This window comes from Aethina tumida, chromosome 1, assembly GCF_024364675.1.
Source record: "Aethina tumida isolate Nest 87 chromosome 1, icAetTumi1.1, whole genome shotgun sequence".
In the NCBI taxonomy this organism is placed as follows: Eukaryota; Metazoa; Arthropoda; class Insecta; order Coleoptera; family Nitidulidae; genus Aethina; species Aethina tumida.
In genome coordinates, this window is record NC_065435.1 from 74,299,520 (window position 1) to 74,321,930 (window position 22,411).

A 22,411-nucleotide genomic window follows, 5' to 3' on the forward strand; every position below is an offset into this window, starting at 1 on the left:
AAACAAACTACACATATCATCAACAAGTGCAAATGGTCCCATTATTAAAAAAACCCCTCCCCACCATCAAAAATCGTACCCCTCGAAAACAACGGTTTTCCCCCATTGTTCCTCGCCCCACCTTTGAACAAGATCACCGTTTGCGGCTCACACATCGACGCCAGGCCGTCCGAAAACGACGCAAAGTGGCGAGTGTGCGTGCGAAATTCAAAAAGCGACGTATCGATCCGTTTTCCCGGTGCTACACCCACAACCACAACACAAGAACGACGATCTCGACGAAACGGACGGGCCATAGAAAGTGGAATTTAAAATGTCAGGTAAATAAAACAGTACGGTTGTTCCGTTGCGTTTTTTCTGTACCGTGAAAGAATTTCCGACCGCATAAACAATACGACCGCGTCACTATTTAAAACCGTGTATTATTCAATTAGCGCTCATTCATCGCGAATTGTGAATGAATGAATAGTTGTTAACAAGTTATTGTCATTCTTTTTGTTATTTTTCGCTTCCTTAAAATAATATTTGAAATTATATATATTTTACTTGTGGTTTTGTCCGAGGATTATGTTAATAATAAGTAACAATTATTTGAATTTAAATATATATATTTCATATTCTAATAAGACTATTAAATTTGCTGTCAATTATTTATTTTTATTCTGAGCAATAATTAAAAAAAATAAAATTTTATAAAAATATTATTTTTAATAAATTTAACATATAATGTGTAAAAATTTAATCCTTCCGGATTAAATTTTGTGTGTGTGTGTTTACTCCCTTAAGATTCATTTGAAATAGTGTTGAAGAACTGCATACAAAAATAGAAATAGAGTGTTCGTGACGAAATGTTTATTTTCATTATGAATATGGGTCGCAGGAAGTTCAAATTTACATGGGCCACGCACAAATAACCATTGTTGTTGGTACTTTCGCTTGTGATAACGATAAAAACACGCACGTTTAGAAATCTAAACGCAAGTTGTATAAATTTCGTTCTACTAAAGCCTCGTAATTAATTTTTAAAACATGTTCACGTATTTCTTGAATATTTTTAAAGTAAAATAACATTTCTATGTTAGTTTATTTTTTTACAACTATATTGTTTGGTTTTCTGCAGTTTCAGAAAACATTCTCACAGATTAATAATATGCATCGCAGCGCAGATTTCCGATTCGAAATCAGCAAAATAAGCATTTCTTTGAATTATCTGCACCTTCATTAAAATAGCGCCGATTAAACAAACAGTTGTCAGATAAAACAATTTTTATCCCGTTATTACATAATCAAAGTCTGGAGTTTAATGTACTTATAAAAGCGTTCGGAATTAGAAAATGTTAAAAAAACACATTGTTACGTTTTAATCGCGGTTCTATTTATAAAGTGCTAATCTGGAAACTCGATACGTTACATGCGGGTTGAAACATTTAATCTTTTTTGTTCGAATTGCAGACCGAGACCGGGATTACATAGGATTTGCAACGTTACCGGATCAGGTGCACCGAAAATCGGTTAAGAGAGGATTTGACTTCACCCTGATGGTGGTCGGGGAGTCCGGCTTGGGGAAATCAACCCTAATCAACAGCCTCTTCCTTGAGGATCTGTATAAGAATCGCATCGTACCCGATGTCACCGAGAAAATAAAAAAGACAACCTCAATCGAAAAGAAAACCATGGAGATTGAGGAACGAGGAGTGAAACTAAGGCACGAATCGACTGGTCGATGAAAACCTTCGTTTTGATGGCGTATTAATTTTTTTAGACTGACTGTCATCGACACACCGGGCTTTGGAGACGCTGTGAATTGCGAGGACAGCTGGAAAGTCTGCACGAATTACATCGATGAACAGTTCAGACAGTATTTCACTGACGAAAGTGGTCTAAATCGTCGTAACATTCAAGATAATCGTGTACACTGTTGTCTGTATTTTATTCCTCCTTGGGGACACAGGTAAAACGATGTCTAAATTGTTCGTTAATCTTAAATAATTTTTTTATAGTCTGAGACAGATGGATTTGGAGTTAATGAAACGGTTACACAGAAAAGTCAACATTGTGTTAGTGATCGCAAAGGCAGACACGTTAACAACTTCAGAAGTCGCTAAGCTGAAGCAGAACATCATCAACGACATTAGGGCCAACGACATACAGGTAAAATCATGGTAATTAAAAATTTGACGACAACTGAAGCTGTTTTTTGCAGATGTACGAGTTTCCGGAATGTGACAGCGACGAGGACGACGAGTTCAAGCAACAAGACAAAGAACTGAAGGCGAGCGTGCCGTTTGCGGTCGTCGGCAGCAACACCACCTTGGAAGTTGCCGGCAGAAAAGTCAGAGGTCGACAGTACCCCTGGGGGGTTGTGGATGGTAAATCGAGTGTCACATTAATAAATTAGACTTCTTAGAATCACCATTTCCAGTGGAAAATCCAAAGCACAGCGACTTCATAAAACTGAGAACGATGCTCATCTCCACCCACATGCAAGATTTGAAAGACGTGACCGAGGACGTGCACTATGAGAACTTCCGAGCACAGTGCATCTCGCAGATTTCGCAGCACGCACGCGAAAGGGGGTAAGATCGGATCTTTGAACGTTTGATAAACGTTTCGGTAGTAACTTTTCCAGGAACTCTTTCAGGAAGCTGAAGCGCGACTCGAACCCCTACGATTCGGATATATCGGACACTGATCGACTGCTTCTCCAAAAGGATGAAGAAGTAATAGTTTCTCGAACAGTTAATTTTGTATACTGAAACTTTCTTTTTAGATACGGAGGATGCAGGAGATGCTGAATAAGATGCAGGAGAAGTTAAAGGTGAACGCTCAAGATACGGCAAAGAAACACGACAGTATTATTGATGTTTAGACAAAAACGAATTGATGTTAGAAGGTGTAATCACAATAATTCAATGTAATAAGTACCAAAGAAGAAGTAAACTAGTTGAAGAGTTTTTTTCATATTTATAATCGATATTAGTTATAATTTATTATGTTATTTAATAAAATTGAACGTTTTGCAAAGGCTGTTTTATTTTACAATTGCCTAGTTTCGTACGTTGGTTATTCTGTTTGATTATAACTTTTTTATTGCAACTTTTTGTGTGTTTCTTATAAATGTCTGTTTAAGAATCGTTAGCAAAATGGAATGGACATTAACGTGTAAGACAAACTTAATAAACAACTAATTAAATAATATTCTTAAATCTTTTAGGGACGATTGTAGCAGTTACTTCATCAATAGTTTTTATATTGATATTGTCTTTTATTTATTGTATATGGTATGTACCGTTTAATTTAAATCAAACAAATTTTATTTAGAAATTATTTAGTTTGTACAGAAAAACAGCAAGTACACAGCAATTCTATATAATAGAAGAAGGTGGTATGAAAACCAGTAGTTCTCTGGACGTTTTTCGACATTTTACAAGCACGGGAAATTTAAGAAATATGCCGGTATTTACGTCCGAAAATTTACCGATTTTCAAAAAACACGACACTGAGTCGGATCTACTAGATTCGATGGATTTAACTAAAAAGTAAGTAGATTTTTATTTGGAATGTTGTGACTGATTGAAATTAGATTTGAGGATTCGATTTTAAGGATCGGTTCGGTTTCCAGCAAGAAAGACGACATGGCGTCCTGTATTAGTGATGATTCAAGCAGGCATTCTTTTCATTCCGTAATTATTTTGAGAATTAAAAAATTACTTTATCTAATATTTTCTTTTAGGCTTATCCTCCGATAACGAGGCAATGTTCAGAAGCTGATGGATATGTTAGCTTTGAGGATGTTTCTCCTTGGGAATAATATAATTTCTATTCTACATAGAATATTTTGTATATTATTTTATTAATAGAAATATGAAATAAAATATTTATTCGAAATATTTAATGTCTATTAATGGTTCCAATTCTCCTATTTACTTATGCATCGTCGAGAATATATATTTTTTTAATTTAATCCTTGTTTGCAGATAACGTGAAGTTTAATATGACTATATGTTGAACTCGTAAGTGATTTATATTTTATAGTAGGTAATCTTTAATAATTACACTGTAATTTCTAATCTACAAAATTTAAACTCAAAATAATGTCATGCTATAACCTTTTTTGTATATATCAAACGCCCCTTAATTGATTTAGAGCTTTTTATACCGTTAACAACAAACTGATTGACATTTAATTTATTTACTCACAGTAAATATTTGGATTATGAAGTTTCCTATTGTAACTCATAATCAGTAAAAAGTGGTTTCCGATATGCTGTACATTTTAATTACAGTTTTTTCGATCATACAATTAATTGATTCGCAATTTACTGCTCCACTGGTAGACTGTGTGCTGAAGGTTGCTGAAATTGTTAATCCAAAGATGAATTTTATCGTTAACATTCTACATAATTCCTCCTACAACGTCGACTTTCTATTAAAATACGCAAACGAACAGAACTGGACATTCACTTTACAATCTGGAATGTTTGTTCTGCCTAAACGACGGAACAGAAACTACATGTTAATTATTGAAAATGTTCCACAACTATCTAGTTTATTAACTGCGATTGTCAATAGATCTTTGACAACAAACAGTGTGGAGCGGTTAAAAATTTTGATAGTACTTTTAAAAGACGTCCCTCATAAAGTACAACAACATTTATTAAACAAATCTATATTCGCTCCAATTTTATCGTTGACCTCGATGAAATTATATCGCTCCATTGTACCGTACTGCAAAGATAGCACCTACTTGGATACTTGTGTCAACGGCAGTTACATTTACAAATTAATGTACCTGAGAAGATTTCCTCAGGTAAGTAACTGCAAACTGAGAGTGTCATTCGTGAACTACGGTCCATATTTTATCAACTTACCAAACAACACAGTGTCAAATCAGTATTCAGACAAAGGTATTGAGTACAATGTACTAAACCTCATAGCTGAAAAACTAAACTTCACTATAACTTACATCACCTCCTCAATAAAATACGATTTCGGTGATGTTTATCCGAACGGCACCACCTTTGGACAGATGCGGTGGTTGAAAGACGGACAGGTCGAAATGGCTGTTAGTTCCTACATGGTAACTTTGAACAGATTTAGGTACTTCGAGGCGAGTCAACCATTCATGTATACCGCGGTTTCTTGGTGTTTGCCTCACGAACTCGTTTCCAAGCAAAAGTTGCAGTTTTTCAATTGCATCGTTTGGATATGTATACTATGCACAATGTCCACACTTTCTTTGGCCGTGTGGTATTTACATAACAGGGACAATAAAGGCGCAAGTTTCTTTTCAATAATTTATGAGATGTTTGCTGTTATTATGACAATGCCCATAAAAGTCCCAAGGATGTTTGGAGTGCGTTACATGTTAACTATTTTGTTTTTCTTCGCCTTCTACTTCAACGTGGTATTCAGAACGAGCCTCATTAGTAATTTGTCCACGAACTTCATGGAGGAAAAATATACTTCGATTGAATCAATTGAGGGAAACCTGCAACCAAGTACATTGGCAACTTTAAAGACGTATTTTATAGACAATAAACTCTTTTCCTACTTGCAGGACTGCAACGACACTCAAGAATGTCTCTACAATACAGCTCATCATAAAACCTATGCCCTGGCAATTCCTACACATCACATACAATTTTTAATACAAAACAGCAAGGATCCACAAATTAAAATCGGTATTCATTGTTTAGGAACGCCTGTAGTTTCTAATCCTTTAACCATTTATTTCAATAAAGGTTTTCCGTTTGCAAATCGTCTAAGCCAAATTGTACAACTGATTGTACAACATGGTTTTGTGGAAAAATGGCATAGTGATTATTTGAAAAAAATCACAACGGAACAAGCTTTCTCTACAGTAAATTTGAATCAGTTCAAACCTGTTGTTAATTTATATGTAATTGGGGTTATTTGTTCTATTGTTGGGTTTCTACTCGAGGTTTTGTTACATAGAATGAACATTAACTTTATTCATTATTAGTAGATAATTTGTGTTATTTTTTAAGATGAATAAACAACTTAATGAATTGTTTTAAATGTTTTAATACAATTCTGGTTGGTACGAAATATTAACTATTAAATTGATAATTGTTTTCGTCTGTCCACTTCAATTAAATTAATTTTACTATCGCAAGCGATAGACAATTTTCATTTTGATATACAGTAGATAAAGCCTAGACAATCACCATTAAAACAACTAGAACAATCATTAGTGTACCAGTTCATTATTGTAAATTGGCAATATTACAAACAGTCAAGGGCGTCCGAACAGAAAACGCAGTGTTCCACACGCGGGTCCATTAAGTGGTTCGGGTTTTATTGAATGCAACACATCATTATTCTATTGTACGTCTATTTGTGACCGAATAAGATGTGGTACGATTCGACTTAATTCAGTTAACAATATCGACTTGCGGAAACCGTATATGGGAGAATGCCGCGCTAAAACCGGACCTGAATATTCTTAAATGCAATTTTAATCCGTTGCAACGTGACCGTTCGTTTTGTAAGTGGTGTTTTGCTGTGGAACTAGAAAAGTAAGTATTTCTAGCTAATTGGCTAGCTATTTCAATTATTATAAACAAACAATTATTTTTTTAAAAAAGTCACGATCAAGGTTCGCGGTTTTGATGCATGGTTGCGACAGTTCTTGCCATTAGTTAATAAACGATTTTACTCTTCAATTATTCCACGCATTAATGTAAAATGGGTCATGAATTGATAAGGTAATTACTACTCATTATGTTTAATTGGCAATAATTTTGTTGATTACATTTCAAACGTCACAATTTAACTAAAGATTAAGTTAATTAATACATATAACTAAATTTTTGAAAAAATGTTTTTATAATATCACGTTATATTTAATATGTTCATTAAACAATTGCGTAACACATTATCTCTATCTATTACATATATTATTTTATCTATTACATATTAAATGAATTTAAAAAAAATAAATTTACAGTTCTTAACAAGTCGGCAACATCGTTAGTTAATTAATTTCATTGTTGCCACCGGTGCTAATTCTGAACAAATTTTACGCATTTCATTTTTAACAATTAACAAAGCGACTGACATTAACACGTTGTCAATAATTATTATAATAAAATTTAAACAAATTATTTAAATTCGTGAATAACAATTTCTCTTTGTTCGTGGTCTTCTTGCAATGGCAACGCCGCGTCAGCTGGAGCTGAAGTGAAAACAAAGTGTTATTTTATTTTGTTTACCCTTTTTCTGGTAAGAAACTTGCAAAATTCTAATTAAAATAACGCTCAAACTAAGAACAAACTACACTATAATTGTGTTAATTCAGACCCTGGATTGATTTCTTATTCATGGTTCCGCCTTGTTTGGGTTTTATTTTTAGGGTGTTTAATACTTAAAAGAGTTTGAATAGGTTTTCGTGACCGAGTCCATTAATTTTCTGTTAATCTAAGATTAACATGTCATTTCATAAAGGGTATTTCAATTTGTGAATAATACTTAATTAATTTACTGGGCTAAACAAGTTTTGTCAAATTGAATATTCTTTAATTCTTAAGGGATGATCAAACATTGTCCTGTATGATAAGAAAACAATGGATTGTCGCTGAATATTCTATATAATTATGTTAATTTATCCACTTCCAACACAATGAACACTTTCAAGTATGTGATTAGTTCTACTTTAGATATCCAAATTATCAGGTGAATACCATCATAAATGATTTTGAAAGCAGCATCGACATTTATTAAAGCTTATATTTGTTGCATAGTTGCGGTAATGAAAAGGTCATTTATATGCGAACTTTTAATTCATTTTAATTAAGAATAATTGTACTGCAACTCACATTTTAGTAGTAAGTAACAGCGGATCGATTTATGGTTATAAGATATTTTTAACAAATAGTAAAATTATTACATACACACATACATAACATACACACATACACACATACACATACATTATATTTATTTCTGTTATGTATGACTTAATAAATGTAATTGTTTATTGTCGGGGAAATACAATGGAATTGAAGGTGTAGTACTATTTTGTATATGTCTAAATCCAAGCAGATAAAACCTACAAACAAGATCCGCTTTGTTAAATAAATATTTGTACAAACAATATTTATGTTTGTAAAGGTTTTCCTGTATTTACTTGTTTAATTAAGGTGCACTGTAATAATTATTAACAACGACGTGTTTTAATTAAAACATTCGATATAAGTTGCATGAAAACAATTTAAAAATTAAAGTTTGCCAAAAATCCTTAACCAACATCCTAACGTTTGAACTTATAACCTTAACAAAGGCTAATTAGCAAACAAATGGATATATTGAAGCCGTTCTATATATTACTCAGTACTCGATATATATCACAACTTTACTAATCGTGTTGCGTATATGTTTGCAGGTATGATAAAAAGTATTGCCCTACAGTACCTCAACTATTTCAAGAACACTTTGAACGTCAACAGACTAAAAAGGTATATATAGTGCAAATCCACATCATCATGATTGCATTTTATGTTTGTTCTCAGCATAAGATGGATGAACAGAAAGGCTTTGCCGCACGAGGCGTATTGCCCGACACCGGTGGAACACATCGCCAACATCCTGACCCACGGGGTTTGGATCCTGCCAAGCATTTTGGGCACGATGCAATTGATCGATAGGGCAAGCACTGGCCCGCAACGTCTGTCCGCTCTGGTTTACGGCGCCACTTTGGTCTTCCTCTTCAGTGTCTCGACATCCTTCCACTGCGTCTTCTACTGCAACAAACACAGAAATTTGAAGGACGTATTGCACAGATGTGACAGAGGGATGATTTATATTTTCATTGCCGGCTCGTATTTCCCTTGGTTAACGATTGAACAATTGCCGATCGAAGGTTGGTCCTCGTCTATGAGCTGGATTGTTTGGGTTTTGGCCTTCCTCGGTATTATTTACCAGCAGACTTTCCACGAGAAGTACAAAACGTTGGAGACGCTCTTCTATTTGTTCATGGGACTCGGACCATCGCTTACGATTTTAACTGAAGTGAGTACAAAATCTTTTCGTCTTAATTAAATAATCAATTGACAATAAATGGTCTGTTTTAGCACTTAATATCAGGAATCATGGAGCTGAGCATTGGTGGCATTCTGTACGTTTTAGGGGTGATTTTTTTTAAATGTGACGGTGTCGTGCCGTTTGCGCACGCGATTTGGCATCTGTTTGTTGTTGCGGCCGCGGCTGTACATTATTATGCAATTCTGAAATATCTTTATTAGGGAGAACTTCAATTCTTTCATACCGCTATTACCATTTCAACTTCCGGATAAACGTGTTTTTTTATCATTTTTATTGTGTGCCAAAGGAAATATTTGAGAATCTTCTACAGAAATACTCATTCTTATCAGTCTCGTAAACTAAAATTAACGTCTAAATCTGTGATAGGAGAAGAATGTTATATTATGTTATTTTTTCAATTATTTTCATCTGTGATTCCGGCAATATAACTTTTCGTACCTGCAAACCAAAGACAATTACGAATCTACCAATTTTTAAAATTGTCTCTCTATTTTTACGATAGAAAACAGTTGTTAAATAGCCCACAGATTATATAGGTGTAAACTCCACAAAAGAAAACAAATTGTGTGACCAATAAATCGTGTCTTACCAAAAAGAATATAGACGACAATATAGTAGTTCGTTTAAAATAACACAGGTACCCCCTTATTTTTTAATCTGGTTATAATTTCGCATCGTTCTTTGTTTTTCAAAATTTAAACATGCAGTATTAGATTTACAAATTTCAATTTTGCCAAAAATGACCAAAAGTTATTTTGTTTTTGTACATATACATTGTAAATACATTAATTTTTATAAGGGCTAATTTTAACTTTATAGCTTCCATATTATAAAGTCAAGAAAGTATTTTAATAAACAAGGATAAGACAGGAAAATTGCGTTTGATTATCCCATACAAAATTATATTAAAAAGAAAATTTTGTGGTATTTTATTTATGTACAGGATTAAATGTGTAAGTAAGTACAACAAGAAACATAAATAGATATGCACATTACACAATTGTTTACATAATCATACCTGTCCAAAAAGAAAGCAGATACTGGTTTAGAGATATTTAAAATGATAGACTAATGTTTTTGTATCTCAATTTCTGTTCACTGTACCACCAATCTTTGTTTTTCAAAATTTAAATAGTTCCCATATTATAAAGCCAACTGTATATTAATAAACAAAGATAAAACAGGAAAAGGATGTTTAATGATTCTAAATAAAATTACAGTAAACAGGTAATACATATATTACATTACATTACATCATTAGTAAACAGATAAATTTGTGTAGTTTTATTTCTGTACATTATTAATCTTCTAAGTACAAGAACAAACTTTTCAAATGAGTAAATCAACATATATCACAGAAAAGTTGAAACTACTAATATAAATAATTATTAAAGCCATCATCAGTCACAGTTTACTCATTGGTGAGTCAGTCCAAGGTGCACTTCAAACAAATCTTTAAATAATCATGTTATACACAATAGTTTAAAGATGTTTTAATTAACAATAATATTATTTCTTAATCCTCTTCTATTTTAGCATATATTTTCAAAAATTATATTTATAAATTTCAATTTTGCCATGAAACATTTTGTTTTTATACATATACATTGTAAAGGCATTAATTATTGTAACAGCTAATTTTAATTTTGTAATTTCCATATTAGATCAAGTACATATTTTAATAAACAAGAATAAGACAAAAAATGATATTTAATTATTCTAAATGAAATTTCAATAAACATGCAATACATTTATTGTTACATCATCAATAAACAGTTGAATTTTGTAGTCTTATTTATATACGCGATTAATCTTGTACAAGTACAAGAAGATACTTTTCAAATGAGCAAATTGATCACAGAAAAGTTCACACTATTAATATAATTAATTATAAAAACCATCATTAACCACGTTTTATTCACTTGTAAGTGCACATGAAAGAAATATTTCAACAATCAAATAAATCTATGCACTAGCATCTATTTATTATAACTAACTAAAACTATAATTATTGTTTAAAGATGTTTAAAATAGGACAATAATCAGAAACAATTAAATGGGCTATATTAGATTCACAAATTTCAATTTTGCCAAAAATGTTTCATTTTGGTTTTTATACCTATGTTGTAAGTATATAAATTTAGATAAAGAGAGATATATATTTTATAGGTACCATATAATAAAATTAATTAAAAAAATATTATAATAAACTAGTATAAGACAAGAAAATGATTATTCCAAATAAAATTACAGTAAACGGGGAATAAATTTATTACTCCATCATTAGTGAACAGTTAAATTTGTGGTGTTTTATTTATGTACTTGTTTTAACTTGTAAGTACATACGAAACTTTTCAAATGAGCAAATCAACACATATCACAGAAAAGTTTAGACTACTAATATAAATAATTGTAACAATCATCATCAATCACATTTTACTCACTAGTGAGTCAGTCCATCTGATTCCTGTAAGTGCACTTCAAACAAATGTTTAAACATTGTGATAACATCTCAAAATACTGATTAATTTGTTAGTTCATTAACATTGACGATATCATTTGCGACAAAATGTGTAGAGTGTTCTAAACATTTTAAATTTAATTTTACGCTTTGGGCTCGTTTGACTTTCAGCGTCTTTAACTTCAATAAGCTTTGGTGGTTGAGGAGCTGCGCCTTTTAGTTTTCTTGTATGTTTTTCTTTTGCTTTCAAATCTTGAAATAATTCTAAAAATTGCAACAATAATAAAATTAATTAACACTAATAAAATATTTTATAAATACCTATTTTTTCATCTAATAATCTTTGGAATTGTTCTTTAAGGCTGTCCTTTTCATCAACTTCTAGCTCAAGTAATGCATTTCTTTCAATAGCAGTATTAAATGCTGTTTCTATGTCATTTACAGTTTTTTCCAAAATTCTGTGTGAAGTTTCCCATTTATCATTTATTTGCTCCAATCCTCTAATTAGTTCTTTTAGCTCTCTGTTTGACTCTGTCACTAATAAATTTTCATTCTTCAACTTTAATTGTATTTCATTTGATTCCTCAAGTTTGGCCTAAAAACTCACATTTGAAATTGCTCACAATAATGTTTTGTGTATTACCTTGTATGAATCAATTTCATTTTGCATGCTGTTTGTTTTCAAAATTAATTCATTTATTTTCTTCTCATTTTGTTCAATAGTTATTTCATATTCTCTCTCCAACTGTCTAGACTCTGTTACAAACTCATCCAGTTCCTGCTGCAGTTTGAAAATCCTATAAACCACATATGTTTTATGTATTTTTAAAAATAATTAAATAACTTACTGTTCTTGATATTCATGAGACATTATTTTCAAAAATTGACTTTCACTGTGTTTGTCACTAAATTTTGACAATTCTGCAAGATTCATTGTTGGCCAGGTGTTGTCTGTTAATTTCTGTTAGTTTTCTGGTGTTCTCATTAACTGTAAAAATCAGGTCTAATTGCTTAAGTTGTGACTCATATCAACCCACATGAGTTTACAAAATTGGAATCAACTTGTTTAAATGATATGCAATATGATTTGGTGAGTTGTTCATTGTTTTGGAAAATTTTATGTTATTAATCGATTAAACAACATTTTATTGACAAAAAAATTCATTACGAATTGGGCCATAACCTTTAATTTTGAATTCACTGGTGTAGACAAGAAGACTGTACACAGGAGAGAAAGCTTTCTACATTATCACTGCTAAATGGTTTCGGTAATTCCGTTGCGCTGGAAACAAATGCGCATTATCCTTTAAAGTTGAATTTGATATTCACTGTGATTTATTGTTGTATATTGTAATTTTGATTATATTAAATTAAATTCCTCTACATTTATTTATTTATTATAGAAATATATTTTTAAAAATTATGAAATTAGCGGTAAGAGAAAAAAATATTAAAAACACTTAAGTTCTTATAAATATTTTTCCAATCTTATAGAGTTATAAAAATCTTTAATGATTTATTTATATAACAATATCGTTTAACATTTGGTTGGTCACGTTAATATGTAATTAAATAAGTATCCAAAAATTTATTTAGTGTAATTCTAAAGATACTTGAAGATATTTGAAATTCTAAAAATATTCAGTTCTTGAATGAAAATTATTAACAAAAATATTCTTATTTATTTTTACAATAATCTAAACCACTACTATAAGTGTCTCAATATTAAGCTTTATATTTGTTTAACACTTGTAGATTCATCTATTTCTAACTTAAAAGCACCCAATATTAAAACAAATATGTAAATATCATATAAGATTCTCCAATATGAGTTATTAGATTGATGCAAAAATAATTTCGATATTTATATTGTTTAATTTTATGTGTGATTTGTAAATAATTAATTTATTAAACATAGTTATGCTGTGTATCGTTTTAAAACGTATTTTTTGCTATATCTGACTATGTTACTCGTTTTCTTTTTAAGAGTGCTCGCTAGTTTGTTTTATTACATTTAAAACGGCATGGACAAAAAGTAAATTCGCATGATTTTCTTATTTCAATTCATACTAGGCCGAAAATCTGGCGAGACAGCTCGTGACATCAGCAATGCGTTTGGCCCAGGGACTGCTAATGAACGTATGGCACAGTGGTGTTCAAAAAATTCCGCAGTGGTGACGAGAGACTTAAAGATGAAGAGGGCCGCAGCCGGTCCACCACAGGTTTTTGAATTCCGGCGAAACGATTACAGCCGAGAAGCACGCCAAGAAATTGACGAAATGCACCAGAAACTTCTACGTATGTGCTCGAGATTGGTCAACAGAAAGGGATCAATTCTGCTCCAAGCTAACGCTCGGTCGCACGTCCCACAACCGATTCCGCAGATGTTGAACGAATTGCACTGTTTCAAGCGTCTTAAAAACTTTCTGGGTAATAGATGCTTCAAAAACAAAACCAAACCTTTCACTGGCATTATCGTCTCGGTTAAACTGTATATAATACAATATTAATTGCTATATAATATATATATTATATATATATATTACACACACACACACACATATATATATATATATATATATATATTAATCTGTCGTTTTAGTTTGACTAAAACACAATCACAATAATACGCTTTATTACAACAAATGTACATTAATCCTTCAGATTTGTTTACAAAACAAAATAGTCTAAATAGATGTGAGATGTGTGGTGATGAAGAAGCAAAAGAAGGAGAATCACGTTAAGATGTTAATAAATAAGTATATTTATACAATTATAATAAATTCAATATTTTATTTTAAACATTTATTTTTATAAAATGATATCCTATTTTGATCATATGAATATAATACAATATTAATTACGATTCCACGTGTCATTTTTTGCATGGTGGTTTTTGTACAAATAAATAGTGGTAGTAGATTGGAAAGTGAATGAATATTATGAGACTAATTAAGTGAATTGAGTGTGATTATTTTATATATTTTAATTTTACTTACGTAATATAAAGGTTTTCGATCCATTTTCAGTGGTATTATTTTTAAGATTTTTGCAAAGATATTACCTTTGGATTTTCGAATTTCCCTCCTTCCACTCAAACTTTTTATCAAGTTTAAAGGTAATATCACATATTACATAGTAATTTAGTTCCCATATTACAGATTCCTGTTAGAGCTATGAATGATTATAAGTAAAACAACGCTGGGGGCGCTGTGATTGAGTCTGTGTCAAAAGTGGATTTCATATTTATTTTTGTAAACACCTATTGATAAAAAATGTCTAACAAGGCTGCAAATTTACGCGTACAACTTGGAAATATTATCGCCTCTGGCGGTACGCATAAAGATCAAGCTGAAAAGTAAATATTTTAAACTATTTTATATATCAAAAGTTATTATTATTATTTTTTTTTAAGATATCGTTCAACTCTGGAGGTTATTTTGAAAGAAACCGACAATGATTTAGTGGAATGTCTGCAAATATTCATAGAAGCCAGTAAGTATAACTAATATTCAATCGGTAATTATATAATAAAATATCTTTTTTATAGTTGTTAATGAAAATGTGAGTTTGGTAATCTCGAGACAAATCCTGAGTGAAATCAGCAACCAATTAATGAAACTTCCGGACAATGTTTCAAAAACTGTGTCGCATTATATGCTAGATAAAGTTCAACCTAGAGTGATCTCATTTGAGGAGCAAGTTGCGAGCATAAGGCAACATTTGGCGCAAATCTATGAACGCAATCAAATGTGGAAGGAGGCTGCTATGGTTTTGGTCGGTATACCACTTGAAACAGGACAGAAACAATACTCTGTTGACTATAAACTGGATACTTATTTAAAAATTGCGAGGCTGTATTTGGAAGATGATGATCCTGTACAAGCTGAGGCTTTTATCAACAGGGCTTCCTTGTTGCAAGCTGAATCTACAAATGAACAATTGCAGATTTACTATAAAGTGTGTTATGCAAGAGTTTTGGATTACAGAAGGAAGTTCATAGAAGCAGCACAAAGGTACAATGAACTGTCATACAGGGTTATAGTCAGGGAAGATGAGAGAATGAGGGCTTTAAGAAATGCCTTGGTTTGTACTGTGTTGGCCTCTGCAGGTCAGCAAAGGTCCAGAATGTTAGCAACTCTGTTCAAAGATGAAAGATGTCAACAGTTACCTGCTGTAGGGATTTTGGAGAAAATGTACTTAGAGAGGATAATCAGAAGGGATGAGCTAAGGGATTTTGAAGCTCTGTTATATCCCCATCAGAAAGCTAGTACTATTGACGGTTCAACAATTTTGGACAGAGCAGTAATTGAGCACAATCTATTATCTGCTAGTAAATTGTACAACAATATTAGTTTTGAGGAACTAGGTGCTTTGCTAGAGATCCATCCTTCAAAGGCTGAGAAAATTGCCAGCCAAATGATCACTGAGGGGAGGATGAATGGATATATTGATCAAATTGATTCTATAGTACACTTTGAAAGTAATTTTAGTTGTTACTTTTTAATATATTGTATTTAAATTTTTATTTTTTTAGCACGTGAAACGTTACCCCAATGGGACAGACAAATTCAGTCATTGTGTTATCAAGTTAACTCCATTATTGATTCCATTTCTGAAGAACATTCAGACTGGCTTATGAGAGTTATGGAAGAACAGATGATTTCATAAATATTTTTTAGTTTAGCTTTTAAGATTTTCGTTCATTTGTATTGTGATACTTTAAATAAACAATTTAAATTTATTTATGGTTTATTTCTTTATTGACTTTAAATGTTGTTTTGTATGTGTTATACAAATGGGTTTTGACCAAAAAAAAAATACTAAAGAAAAATTTAGAACTATTCTTTTTTCTTTAATACACATATCCCGTCTAAAGTGGGCGCAAATACCTCAAACTCATCAGTAGCTAATTCAGCCCTTTCTCCAGTCGCCAAAAGTACGGGAGTAGTATGTGTGTGAATACCCGCTATAGTTTTTGGAGTGCCCGCCTTCGCAACAACATCCACCGCCTGTCCGACCCTAACGGTCACGGGGGTAGGTTCCAAATTCTCGTTCAAAGTCAACAACCATCTGGGATGCATTGCCGTCACCAAAGAGAACATTAAATAATGTGCCTTGCCTAGAATTGTCGCTTGGGGCTTTAGAAGCGAAACAAGAGTTATGAGTACACCGGCCATTCCCACAGGGTCTATCAATTGACGGTCGGTGTGCATGGGGTTCAACGTCAGGGTGCCCTTTCCCATATGCACCAAACCCTGAGCGATCCTCACCATGAACAACTGCGACGATTTCTTCGAATGATAAACAGCCAACTGCCTCAAACAAGCCGCCAATCGAGCGTTATTGGTCCCGGCTCCGATCAAACCTAGCCCGAATATTCCGTTACAGGCCACGTCATCATCGGAATCGTGCGAATATTTGGTTAGCACATCAAGAGTCGGTAACTCCGGATTTGATATTGATGTTAAAGCGATAGCTAAAGGAGCAGCCTTACGCACCGTATTGTCGCCGTAACGTCCTACGTGACCAAAAATACGTTGCACCATTTCCATACCCGTTTCCTCGCCGAACGAAACAGCAGCTACCGCAAGAGTCGCCATAGCTTGTCCGGCCGCATAATCCCACTCCAGTCTTTTCTTTAAGTCCCTTAATTTGGCGTCTATCCCATCTTTCCTTGCGTTGCTGCCAGTTGTAGTGGTACTGCTTGTACTGCCGATATCTTTCTTTAGCTTCGAATCGCTGTTATTCTCCAGTTTTGAGGGCTCAATCCTTTCGCCGACAGTTTCTAGTAATTCCTGGACGATCAACACGTCCCCACTACCTATAACCACAATCAATCAACACAAAATTGTTTAAAAATACCTAAGTTTACCGGCATATGCACACATGTATAACATAGAGTGCATCATAGATTTGAACGGTTCGTCAAGAACTTCAATAGCATAAATTGGTACGTCCGCTTCTTGTTTGGCAGCATAATAACACAATGCAACACCTAAACCTGCGAGCGTCATAAACGGCGACTTCAGTGAGTCGGTGTTGTTCGCTAACATTATTTTATCCAAAATCGCGGTCGCCGCTTCAGTGTTACTTTTGCCCAAACTAATCAGACCACAGGACAACGCTGTTATACCCAGTATTTCAACTGAAGAGCACGAATTTAATGCTGGCAACAACAAGTCCAAGACGTCTTCTCGATTAGAACCTTTTAAATCAAATTATTAGAATTAAAGAATAATAAAAAATGAATTGAAATGATAAATAAACCTGCGTAAGCAAGACCTAATCCGAAAATCGCTCCGGTTTGCAATACTGTGTTTTCTCCCGCAATGTAATCTCCAAGAAGTGCCAAAGCCGGATCGCATTCGTTACGAATCCTAAAAACTTAATTTGAGGACAAGAAGTTTACAACAAATAAGATTATTGCCTGCAGTTGACGATGCCAAGAGCCAATAATGCACCAGATCTTATATAATCTTCTGAAGTGTATAGATATTTGTCGATGGGTGTTAATCCCCCGTCCACATCCCAGAGATGTAGCAGTCCCAGAGTTGCGGTCGCACTTATCATACCGTGATCTTTATTCTTGTATATTGACTTGTTACCACCTAAAATCGTTGCAATTCAGAATAGTAAATAAAGAATTTGTTAATACTGCCTTCTTCAGTGAGTAATTTATCTCTGCCGAAGCCGGCATTAACAAAACCGTTAACAAAAGACGAGGCGAGATTTTGTTTCGCACTGTCCACAGTTTCACCCATTAATCTATAACGTGGCGAAGTCGTCGGTTCCAGCCAAGTTTTATAAACCTCCTCCGGCGTTTTCGGCTCCAATATATCCAACTCGCGTACCAAAGTCAAGAAATAATTGCTCAAGTGACTATTATTCAGAACATTCTGTAACTCATCCACTTCTTTGATGTTGGGATCGAGTTCTACTGAATACAAATGTCTCGCGCAAATAAAAGCCATTTGTAATAAAATCACTCTAAACATTCATTAAATTTAAAATTTAAGACGAAGACGATAATTAGATATACATACTTGTCAGTGCAAATTGAAAACAAGTCGTCCACCATTTGCTTGTTTTTCATTTGAATCGCAGCTATCAATGATCTAAAAAAAGTTTCAATCCTCATTCAGTGATAGCATTTGTGTCAAGAAATACCTAGAATACTCTCCATACTTGAGATACTGTTCGCAAACCATTTTAGTGATTTTACGGCTCTCCACGTCGTCGACGTACTTGGTACAACTCATCAAATATAAACATACTCTTTGGTAAGTCGAGCTATTAATGTAATTGAGCAGTAGATCTAGCTTGTCGATTTCGGCCAACAAATCGCATGCCTGTATTTCAGCGTGATGCTGAAAATCGAACTTGACTATGTCCTTTATTAATGGCATGAGCGATTTTTCGCCCACTTCGCCAACAGACCATTGTTGCACTATCTCATTCTCCAAATTGCGAATGTATTCATGACCCCAGTCTCCGATGTTCGTCAGTGTGCCTGTGTCAAAATTATTTCTAAAAGTAATATTCGTGTTTATTCAAACGTACCTTTGAGGCAAAATTTGAGGCAGTCGTGTTGTTTTCGTGCGATGTCTCCACCTGCCGTACCCATTGCTAGGACTGAAATTACGTCTGCAAGGCCTTTTTGAGCATTTCCCGCTGGCAAAGTTTCATAAGCGTTCTTTAGTTGTAAATAATATGGTGCCAAGTATTTTAAAGGTTTTGGTACCGATGTCATTGACGTTGTCGCTGTGCGAATTAAGTATTTCATCATTTCTATTGATGGTAAAATCAATGCCGAATCTTTGCCCTATGAGAACGTAATATTATAATCTTAATATTATACATTACATGATAAAAACTTACACATATTCTGTCCACTAATAACTTTAAATCGGCCTGAAGTTCTTTGTCTTCCTCCGACTAAATTTATGATCGAGTATTAACACACTGTAGGCGGATAGCAAAATAGTCCAAACTAAGTTATTGAATGATAACAAAAACTAAGAGATAATTCTTTCAGTTCCGTATGTAAACCAATAGAGTAAAATTAACTCATCTCGTTTTTAAAGTAAGTACATTCAAGAAGGTAAAAATTACCCGGCCCGATAATAATCAACAGTTCCCGAGACGGGTATTTTTACCCGACCCGCGTATAGTGTGTTAATATAGGGTACTTTATATAAAAATAATTATACTTTACCTCTTCTTCAACGACATTTTTGGCTAGACATTTTACGGTTGCAGTCATTTTGAGTTATAAATGACAAACACTTTTGAATGTCAATTCAATTTGAATCACCCATGCCGACGCTTCGAAACGAACTAAACTTATGTAGTATTATTTATTCAAATCAGTCAAAATGACAGAATAAAACAAATGATGAATGAAAAAAATATTTATTTAAATTTGTACTATATTTTTAGGAATTTGCGCACATCGCGTTAAAATCACAACTTTCGATACTTTCTTGATAAAATTTCTTCATTGTTTTCAAATCGCATAAATCGGAATTAGGACAACAGGGCAGCCTTATTATCCTCTCCTGATGCAGAGTTAAAACTTTATAATCATTGGCACACCTAAAGAAAAAATTGATTAAACAAATGAATGGGATTTGAATTAAACTTTTTACTTATATAAAATGAAGGCAAGATTAGTAGCGAATGCGTCAATTTTACTGGACCTCCACAATCTGTTTTCGTACGGATATTTATCTGCTGTGAGGGGCATCTCGTCCCGGTACAACCTTAAATGCGCCAACATCTTTAAGAGAGTGCCAGAATGAGTAAAATACACTGTGGATTTTGGATATGGATCAGACCTAAAAATTAAATATTTTAATTTACAAAAAATCTATTAAATTTTATTGTATTACGATTCAAAAAAGTCGATAAGATCATTAAACGCTGGGCAGGCTTGTTTATAAGTCAACTCATGTCCATAACCATCCCTGTAATAATATTTCAGATCCTCTAAATATTCAAGAGTCTAAAAATATATCAAATGATTATTAAAAAACAATGAATATTCAACAATTTCCACCTTAAAATCTTCCAGTGAAAATACTGAGCACCAGGGCGACTTGGCATTTTTATTCCACGCGGTTTCAAAGGCGCAACCTGTATACATCGATTGAATATCATCTTCAGTCAATTCGTCCGTTAAATTAAGCCTTTTTTTGACATTTTCGACGACTTTTTTCCAAGGTTGACTTTCCATAAACTTATCTTTTTCCGGCAGGGGTTGATCTTTTACAGTGGTTTTCCACTTTGAGCACAACTTATAGAATCTCAATATCGGATCTTTTTTTGACGGAGCCGGATACCAGACGTGTTTGGCCGTTTGCTTGCCAAATAGTCCTGTGGTGAAGTATTTTGCGCTTTTTCTCGTTCTTTGTGTATGTGTGTATTTGAACTAAAAATGTTTTAATAATAATAATAACACTATAAATATGTAAAATGTAAACATACCTTATAAGATGTATTGCTGTAAATGTGATCAAAAACTTCAGGAAATCTGCTCTGCATTCTTTCAGCCAACAGCATCATTTCTTCTTCACCTTCCTGCCTTAGTTTCTTGTCATCTTCCTCGTCGACTCTACTTTTCCAATTCCTGAATAAGTCCAGATCTCTTTCATGTAAATTTCCTAGGGACAAAGTTTGAATTATGCAAATATAAGCAGAAGACATAAAATTTACCATCCGGTTTTGCATTTTCCAGTATTAAATCCCGTACTTGTGGCAACCTGTTGTTATACTGTTCAATAAATGAAATGCTTGGATTCCTGGTGCCATGCCTGACAATCATCCATGCTTTTACTGGGGTACATCCTATATAAAAAAATAAAATGATTTAAAATCAAAACTGTTGTTTCATTACCTTCATATTCAATTTTGTGGTCATCTAAATTTGCTATAAACCTATAAGGAGTATTAGAAGCAAGATGATTTTGGTATGGGTCCATAATTTCTGAGCATTGTTGATTAGTAAATGTTATCAAGATGATAAAAACAGGTAAATGTGTAACAAACATGTTGGTAATAACTGGAAATTTTCCAAATATCTGTTTATATATGTTAATCTTTCTAAACATTCCTCCATTGTGCTTTTGTGAAGAGATGTACAATAGTTTTTCCAATAATAAAAACCGCAAAAGTGAATGTCAAGGTTATTGTTAATAATATAATAAGTTTATTAAGTACATTGTATCTATGCATAATTGAAGTGAAACTAAAAATATTTTACCTTCATATTGAACTTCGCCAAAAGTGCCGTTAGCGACGATTCTGTATGGCGTTTTGGTTGCCAAATGATTTTCGTAAGGGTACTTCGCGTTTGTGCACTGTTCGCTCATATTGAGCAAACTAGCAGTGTAAAATAGATATTTGACAAACGTCTCCATTTTCACGAGTGAGCGCCGACTTTTTTCAATCGCACATTTATACATGATTGTTTGGCCCCATTGCGAATCCAGGGTAATTTACAGCTAAAACAAATGTTGACGCACAATCTTTGACGGATGCGATTTACACGAACTACCGAGGCGGAAAAACAAACATGCTAAAAGTGTACGAATCGTTGTTAATTATGCATATTTGCATTGTTAGAAATCATGTTTGTCCTATGTCCTTTTTAATTTGCGCATGTATTTTTTTTAGTAGGCTCAGGTTATTGACATCTGTCATAATTATAGGTTAGGGCACTTAACCTTACCCATATAAATAATAAATTTATTATTTTTATAATCTTACCGCCTTTATTTAAAACATGATAGTTCAAAAATTAAAATGTTTTTAGTGTAAATTAATTTATTTAAATACTGGTAATTAGTAATTTATTTTCTGAAATTTAATTTATTTTGAAAA

At 33.1% G+C, this 22,411-nt stretch overlaps 8 protein-coding genes across 15 annotated transcripts; 5 read left to right on the forward strand and 3 right to left on the reverse strand.

Moving 5' to 3' along the window:
* Positions 1–147: 147 nt before the first annotated feature.
* LOC109603752 (septin-2) lies at positions 148–3,038 on the forward strand. Of its 3 annotated transcripts, none has more exons than XM_020020250.2 (8): positions 148–320; positions 1,453–1,705; positions 1,763–1,951; positions 2,001–2,151; positions 2,204–2,369; positions 2,423–2,576; positions 2,618–2,720; positions 2,771–3,038. In XM_020020250.2, the coding sequence occupies exons 1-8, from the start codon at positions 314–316 to the stop codon at positions 2,867–2,869; spliced, it is 1,122 nt and encodes a 373-aa protein (XP_019875809.1). In that variant the 5' UTR covers positions 148–313; the 3' UTR covers positions 2,870–3,038. The 3 variants fall into 3 exon arrangements, with proteins under 3 accessions (XP_019875809.1, XP_019875816.1, XP_019875823.1); XM_020020257.2 differs by having other exon boundaries at positions 2,630–2,720; XM_020020264.2 differs by having other exon boundaries at positions 2,642–2,720; positions 2,771–3,037.
* A 50-nt stretch (positions 3,039–3,088) lies between these two features.
* Positions 3,089–3,890, forward strand: LOC109603643 (uncharacterized). 3 transcript variants are annotated; one of them, XM_049970351.1, is made up of 5 exons: positions 3,089–3,162; positions 3,215–3,281; positions 3,333–3,539; positions 3,584–3,683; positions 3,734–3,890. In XM_049970351.1, exons 1-5 carry the CDS (start codon positions 3,144–3,146, stop codon positions 3,809–3,811), a joined length of 471 nt encoding a protein of 156 aa, XP_049826308.1. In that variant the 5' UTR covers positions 3,089–3,143; the 3' UTR covers positions 3,812–3,890. The 3 variants fall into 3 exon arrangements, with proteins under 3 accessions (XP_049826308.1, XP_049826309.1, XP_049826310.1); XM_049970352.1 differs by having other exon boundaries at positions 3,605–3,683; XM_049970353.1 differs by having other exon boundaries at positions 3,623–3,683.
* A 653-nt stretch (positions 3,891–4,543) lies between these two features.
* Positions 4,544–5,986, forward strand: LOC126266587 (uncharacterized). The gene has a single exon (XM_049960970.1). It carries the CDS (start codon positions 4,700–4,702, stop codon positions 5,984–5,986), a length of 1,287 nt encoding a protein of 428 aa, XP_049816927.1. The 5' UTR covers positions 4,544–4,699.
* A 294-nt stretch (positions 5,987–6,280) lies between these two features.
* On the forward strand, positions 6,281–9,941 carry LOC109603409 (monocyte to macrophage differentiation factor 2). 2 transcript variants are annotated; one of them, XM_020019907.2, is made up of 4 exons: positions 6,281–6,542; positions 8,408–8,480; positions 8,535–9,033; positions 9,096–9,941. In XM_020019907.2, exons 2-4 carry the CDS (start codon positions 8,410–8,412, stop codon positions 9,264–9,266), a joined length of 741 nt encoding a protein of 246 aa, XP_019875466.1. In that variant the 5' UTR covers positions 6,281–6,542; positions 8,408–8,409; the 3' UTR covers positions 9,267–9,941. The 2 variants fall into 2 exon arrangements, with proteins under 2 accessions (XP_019875466.1, XP_019875475.1); XM_020019916.2 differs by lacking the exon at positions 6,281–6,542 and adding an exon at positions 7,102–7,248.
* Positions 9,942–11,321: 1,380 nt separating this feature from the next.
* LOC109603560 (nuclear distribution protein nudE homolog) lies at positions 11,322–14,002 on the reverse strand. 3 transcript variants are annotated; one of them, XM_020020048.2, is made up of 5 exons: positions 13,598–14,002; positions 12,376–12,515; positions 12,171–12,324; positions 11,849–12,122; positions 11,322–11,791 (listed from the first exon to the last, which is right to left on the reverse strand). In XM_020020048.2, the coding sequence occupies exons 2-5, from the start codon at positions 12,459–12,461 to the stop codon at positions 11,622–11,624; spliced, it is 684 nt and encodes a 227-aa protein (XP_019875607.1). In that variant the 5' UTR covers positions 12,462–12,515; positions 13,598–14,002; the 3' UTR covers positions 11,322–11,621. The 3 variants fall into 3 exon arrangements, with proteins under 3 accessions (XP_019875607.1, XP_049826307.1, XP_049826306.1); XM_049970350.1 differs by lacking the exon at positions 13,598–14,002 and adding an exon at positions 12,711–12,945; XM_049970349.1 differs by lacking the exon at positions 13,598–14,002 and having other exon boundaries at positions 12,376–12,945.
* Positions 14,003–14,728: 726 nt separating this feature from the next.
* Positions 14,729–16,271, forward strand: LOC109604104 (COP9 signalosome complex subunit 4). Its single transcript, XM_020020637.2, has 4 exons — positions 14,729–14,885; positions 14,943–15,022; positions 15,078–16,010; positions 16,065–16,271. Exons 1-4 carry the CDS (start codon positions 14,803–14,805, stop codon positions 16,196–16,198), a joined length of 1,230 nt encoding a protein of 409 aa, XP_019876196.1. The 5' UTR covers positions 14,729–14,802; the 3' UTR covers positions 16,199–16,271.
* On the reverse strand, positions 16,268–19,834 carry LOC109604116 (26S proteasome non-ATPase regulatory subunit 2). Its single transcript, XM_020020647.2, has 10 exons — positions 19,746–19,834; positions 19,409–19,465; positions 19,091–19,352; positions 18,698–19,040; positions 18,574–18,645; positions 18,189–18,517; positions 17,958–18,138; positions 17,798–17,907; positions 17,403–17,735; positions 16,268–17,351 (listed from the first exon to the last, which is right to left on the reverse strand). Exons 1-10 carry the CDS (start codon positions 19,791–19,793, stop codon positions 16,369–16,371), a joined length of 2,718 nt encoding a protein of 905 aa, XP_019876206.1. The 5' UTR covers positions 19,794–19,834; the 3' UTR covers positions 16,268–16,368.
* Positions 19,835–19,926: 92 nt separating this feature from the next.
* On the reverse strand, positions 19,927–22,206 carry LOC109603461 (multiple inositol polyphosphate phosphatase 1). The gene is made up of 7 exons (XM_020019972.2): positions 21,792–22,206; positions 21,245–21,376; positions 21,017–21,192; positions 20,589–20,960; positions 20,422–20,534; positions 20,179–20,367; positions 19,927–20,125 (listed from the first exon to the last, which is right to left on the reverse strand). The coding sequence occupies exons 1-7, from the start codon at positions 21,991–21,993 to the stop codon at positions 19,966–19,968; spliced, it is 1,344 nt and encodes a 447-aa protein (XP_019875531.1). The 5' UTR covers positions 21,994–22,206; the 3' UTR covers positions 19,927–19,965.
* Between the last annotated feature and the right edge of the window lie 205 nt (positions 22,207–22,411).

Bases quoted from the DNA above. Each gene is read 5' to 3' on its own strand.
- LOC109603752 (XM_020020250.2), top strand. The intron at 2,152-2,203 runs GTAAAATCATGG...TGTTTTTTGCAG, and splicing joins TTAGGGCCAACGACATACAG to ATGTACGAGTTTCCGGAATG. The intron at 2,721-2,770 runs GTAATAGTTTCT...CTTTCTTTTTAG, and splicing joins TTCTCCAAAAGGATGAAGAA to ATACGGAGGATGCAGGAGAT.
- LOC109603643 (XM_049970351.1), top strand. The intron at 3,282-3,332 runs GTATGTACCGTT...GAAATTATTTAG, and splicing joins TCTTTTATTTATTGTATATG to TTTGTACAGAAAAACAGCAA. The intron at 3,540-3,583 runs GTAAGTAGATTT...GATTGAAATTAG, and splicing joins TCGATGGATTTAACTAAAAA to ATTTGAGGATTCGATTTTAA.
- LOC126266587 (XM_049960970.1), top strand. From the start codon at position 4,700: ATGAAATTATATCGCTCCATTGTACCGTACTGCAAAGATAGCACCTAC.
- LOC109603409 (XM_020019907.2), top strand. From the start codon at position 8,410: ATGATAAAAAGTATTGCCCTACAGTACCTCAACTATTTCAAGAACACT. The intron at 8,481-8,534 runs GTATATATAGTG...GTTTGTTCTCAG, and splicing joins AACGTCAACAGACTAAAAAG to CATAAGATGGATGAACAGAA. The intron at 9,034-9,095 runs GTGAGTACAAAA...GGTCTGTTTTAG, and splicing joins CGCTTACGATTTTAACTGAA to CACTTAATATCAGGAATCAT.
- LOC109603560 (XM_020020048.2), bottom strand. From the start codon at position 12,461: ATGAATCTTGCAGAATTGTCAAAATTTAGTGACAAACACAGTGAAAGT. The intron at 12,325-12,375 runs GTAAGTTATTTA...TGTGGTTTATAG, and splicing joins TCTCATGAATATCAAGAACA to GATTTTCAAACTGCAGCAGG. The intron at 12,123-12,170 runs GTAATACACAAA...GTGAGTTTTTAG, and splicing joins ATGAAATTGATTCATACAAG to GCCAAACTTGAGGAATCAAA.
- LOC109604104 (XM_020020637.2), top strand. From the start codon at position 14,803: ATGTCTAACAAGGCTGCAAATTTACGCGTACAACTTGGAAATATTATC. The intron at 14,886-14,942 runs GTAAATATTTTA...TTTTTTTTTAAG, and splicing joins CATAAAGATCAAGCTGAAAA to ATATCGTTCAACTCTGGAGG. The intron at 16,011-16,064 runs GTAATTTTAGTT...TTATTTTTTTAG, and splicing joins TTCTATAGTACACTTTGAAA to CACGTGAAACGTTACCCCAA.
- LOC109604116 (XM_020020647.2), bottom strand. From the start codon at position 19,793: ATGACTGCAACCGTAAAATGTCTAGCCAAAAATGTCGTTGAAGAAGAG. The intron at 18,646-18,697 runs GTATTTCTTGAC...AACTTTTTTTAG, and splicing joins AAGTATGGAGAGTATTCTAG to ATCATTGATAGCTGCGATTC. The intron at 17,352-17,402 runs GTAAACTTAGGT...TTGTGGTTATAG, and splicing joins ATACATGTGTGCATATGCCG to GTAGTGGGGACGTGTTGATC.
- LOC109603461 (XM_020019972.2), bottom strand. From the start codon at position 21,993: ATGTATAAATGTGCGATTGAAAAAAGTCGGCGCTCACTCGTGAAAATG. The intron at 21,377-21,791 runs GTAAAATATTTT...TTTTTTATATAG, and splicing joins TGGCGAAGTTCAATATGAAG to GATGTACCCCAGTAAAAGCA. The intron at 20,368-20,421 runs GTAATACAATAA...TTTAATTTTTAG, and splicing joins CTTATCGACTTTTTTGAATC to GTCTGATCCATATCCAAAAT.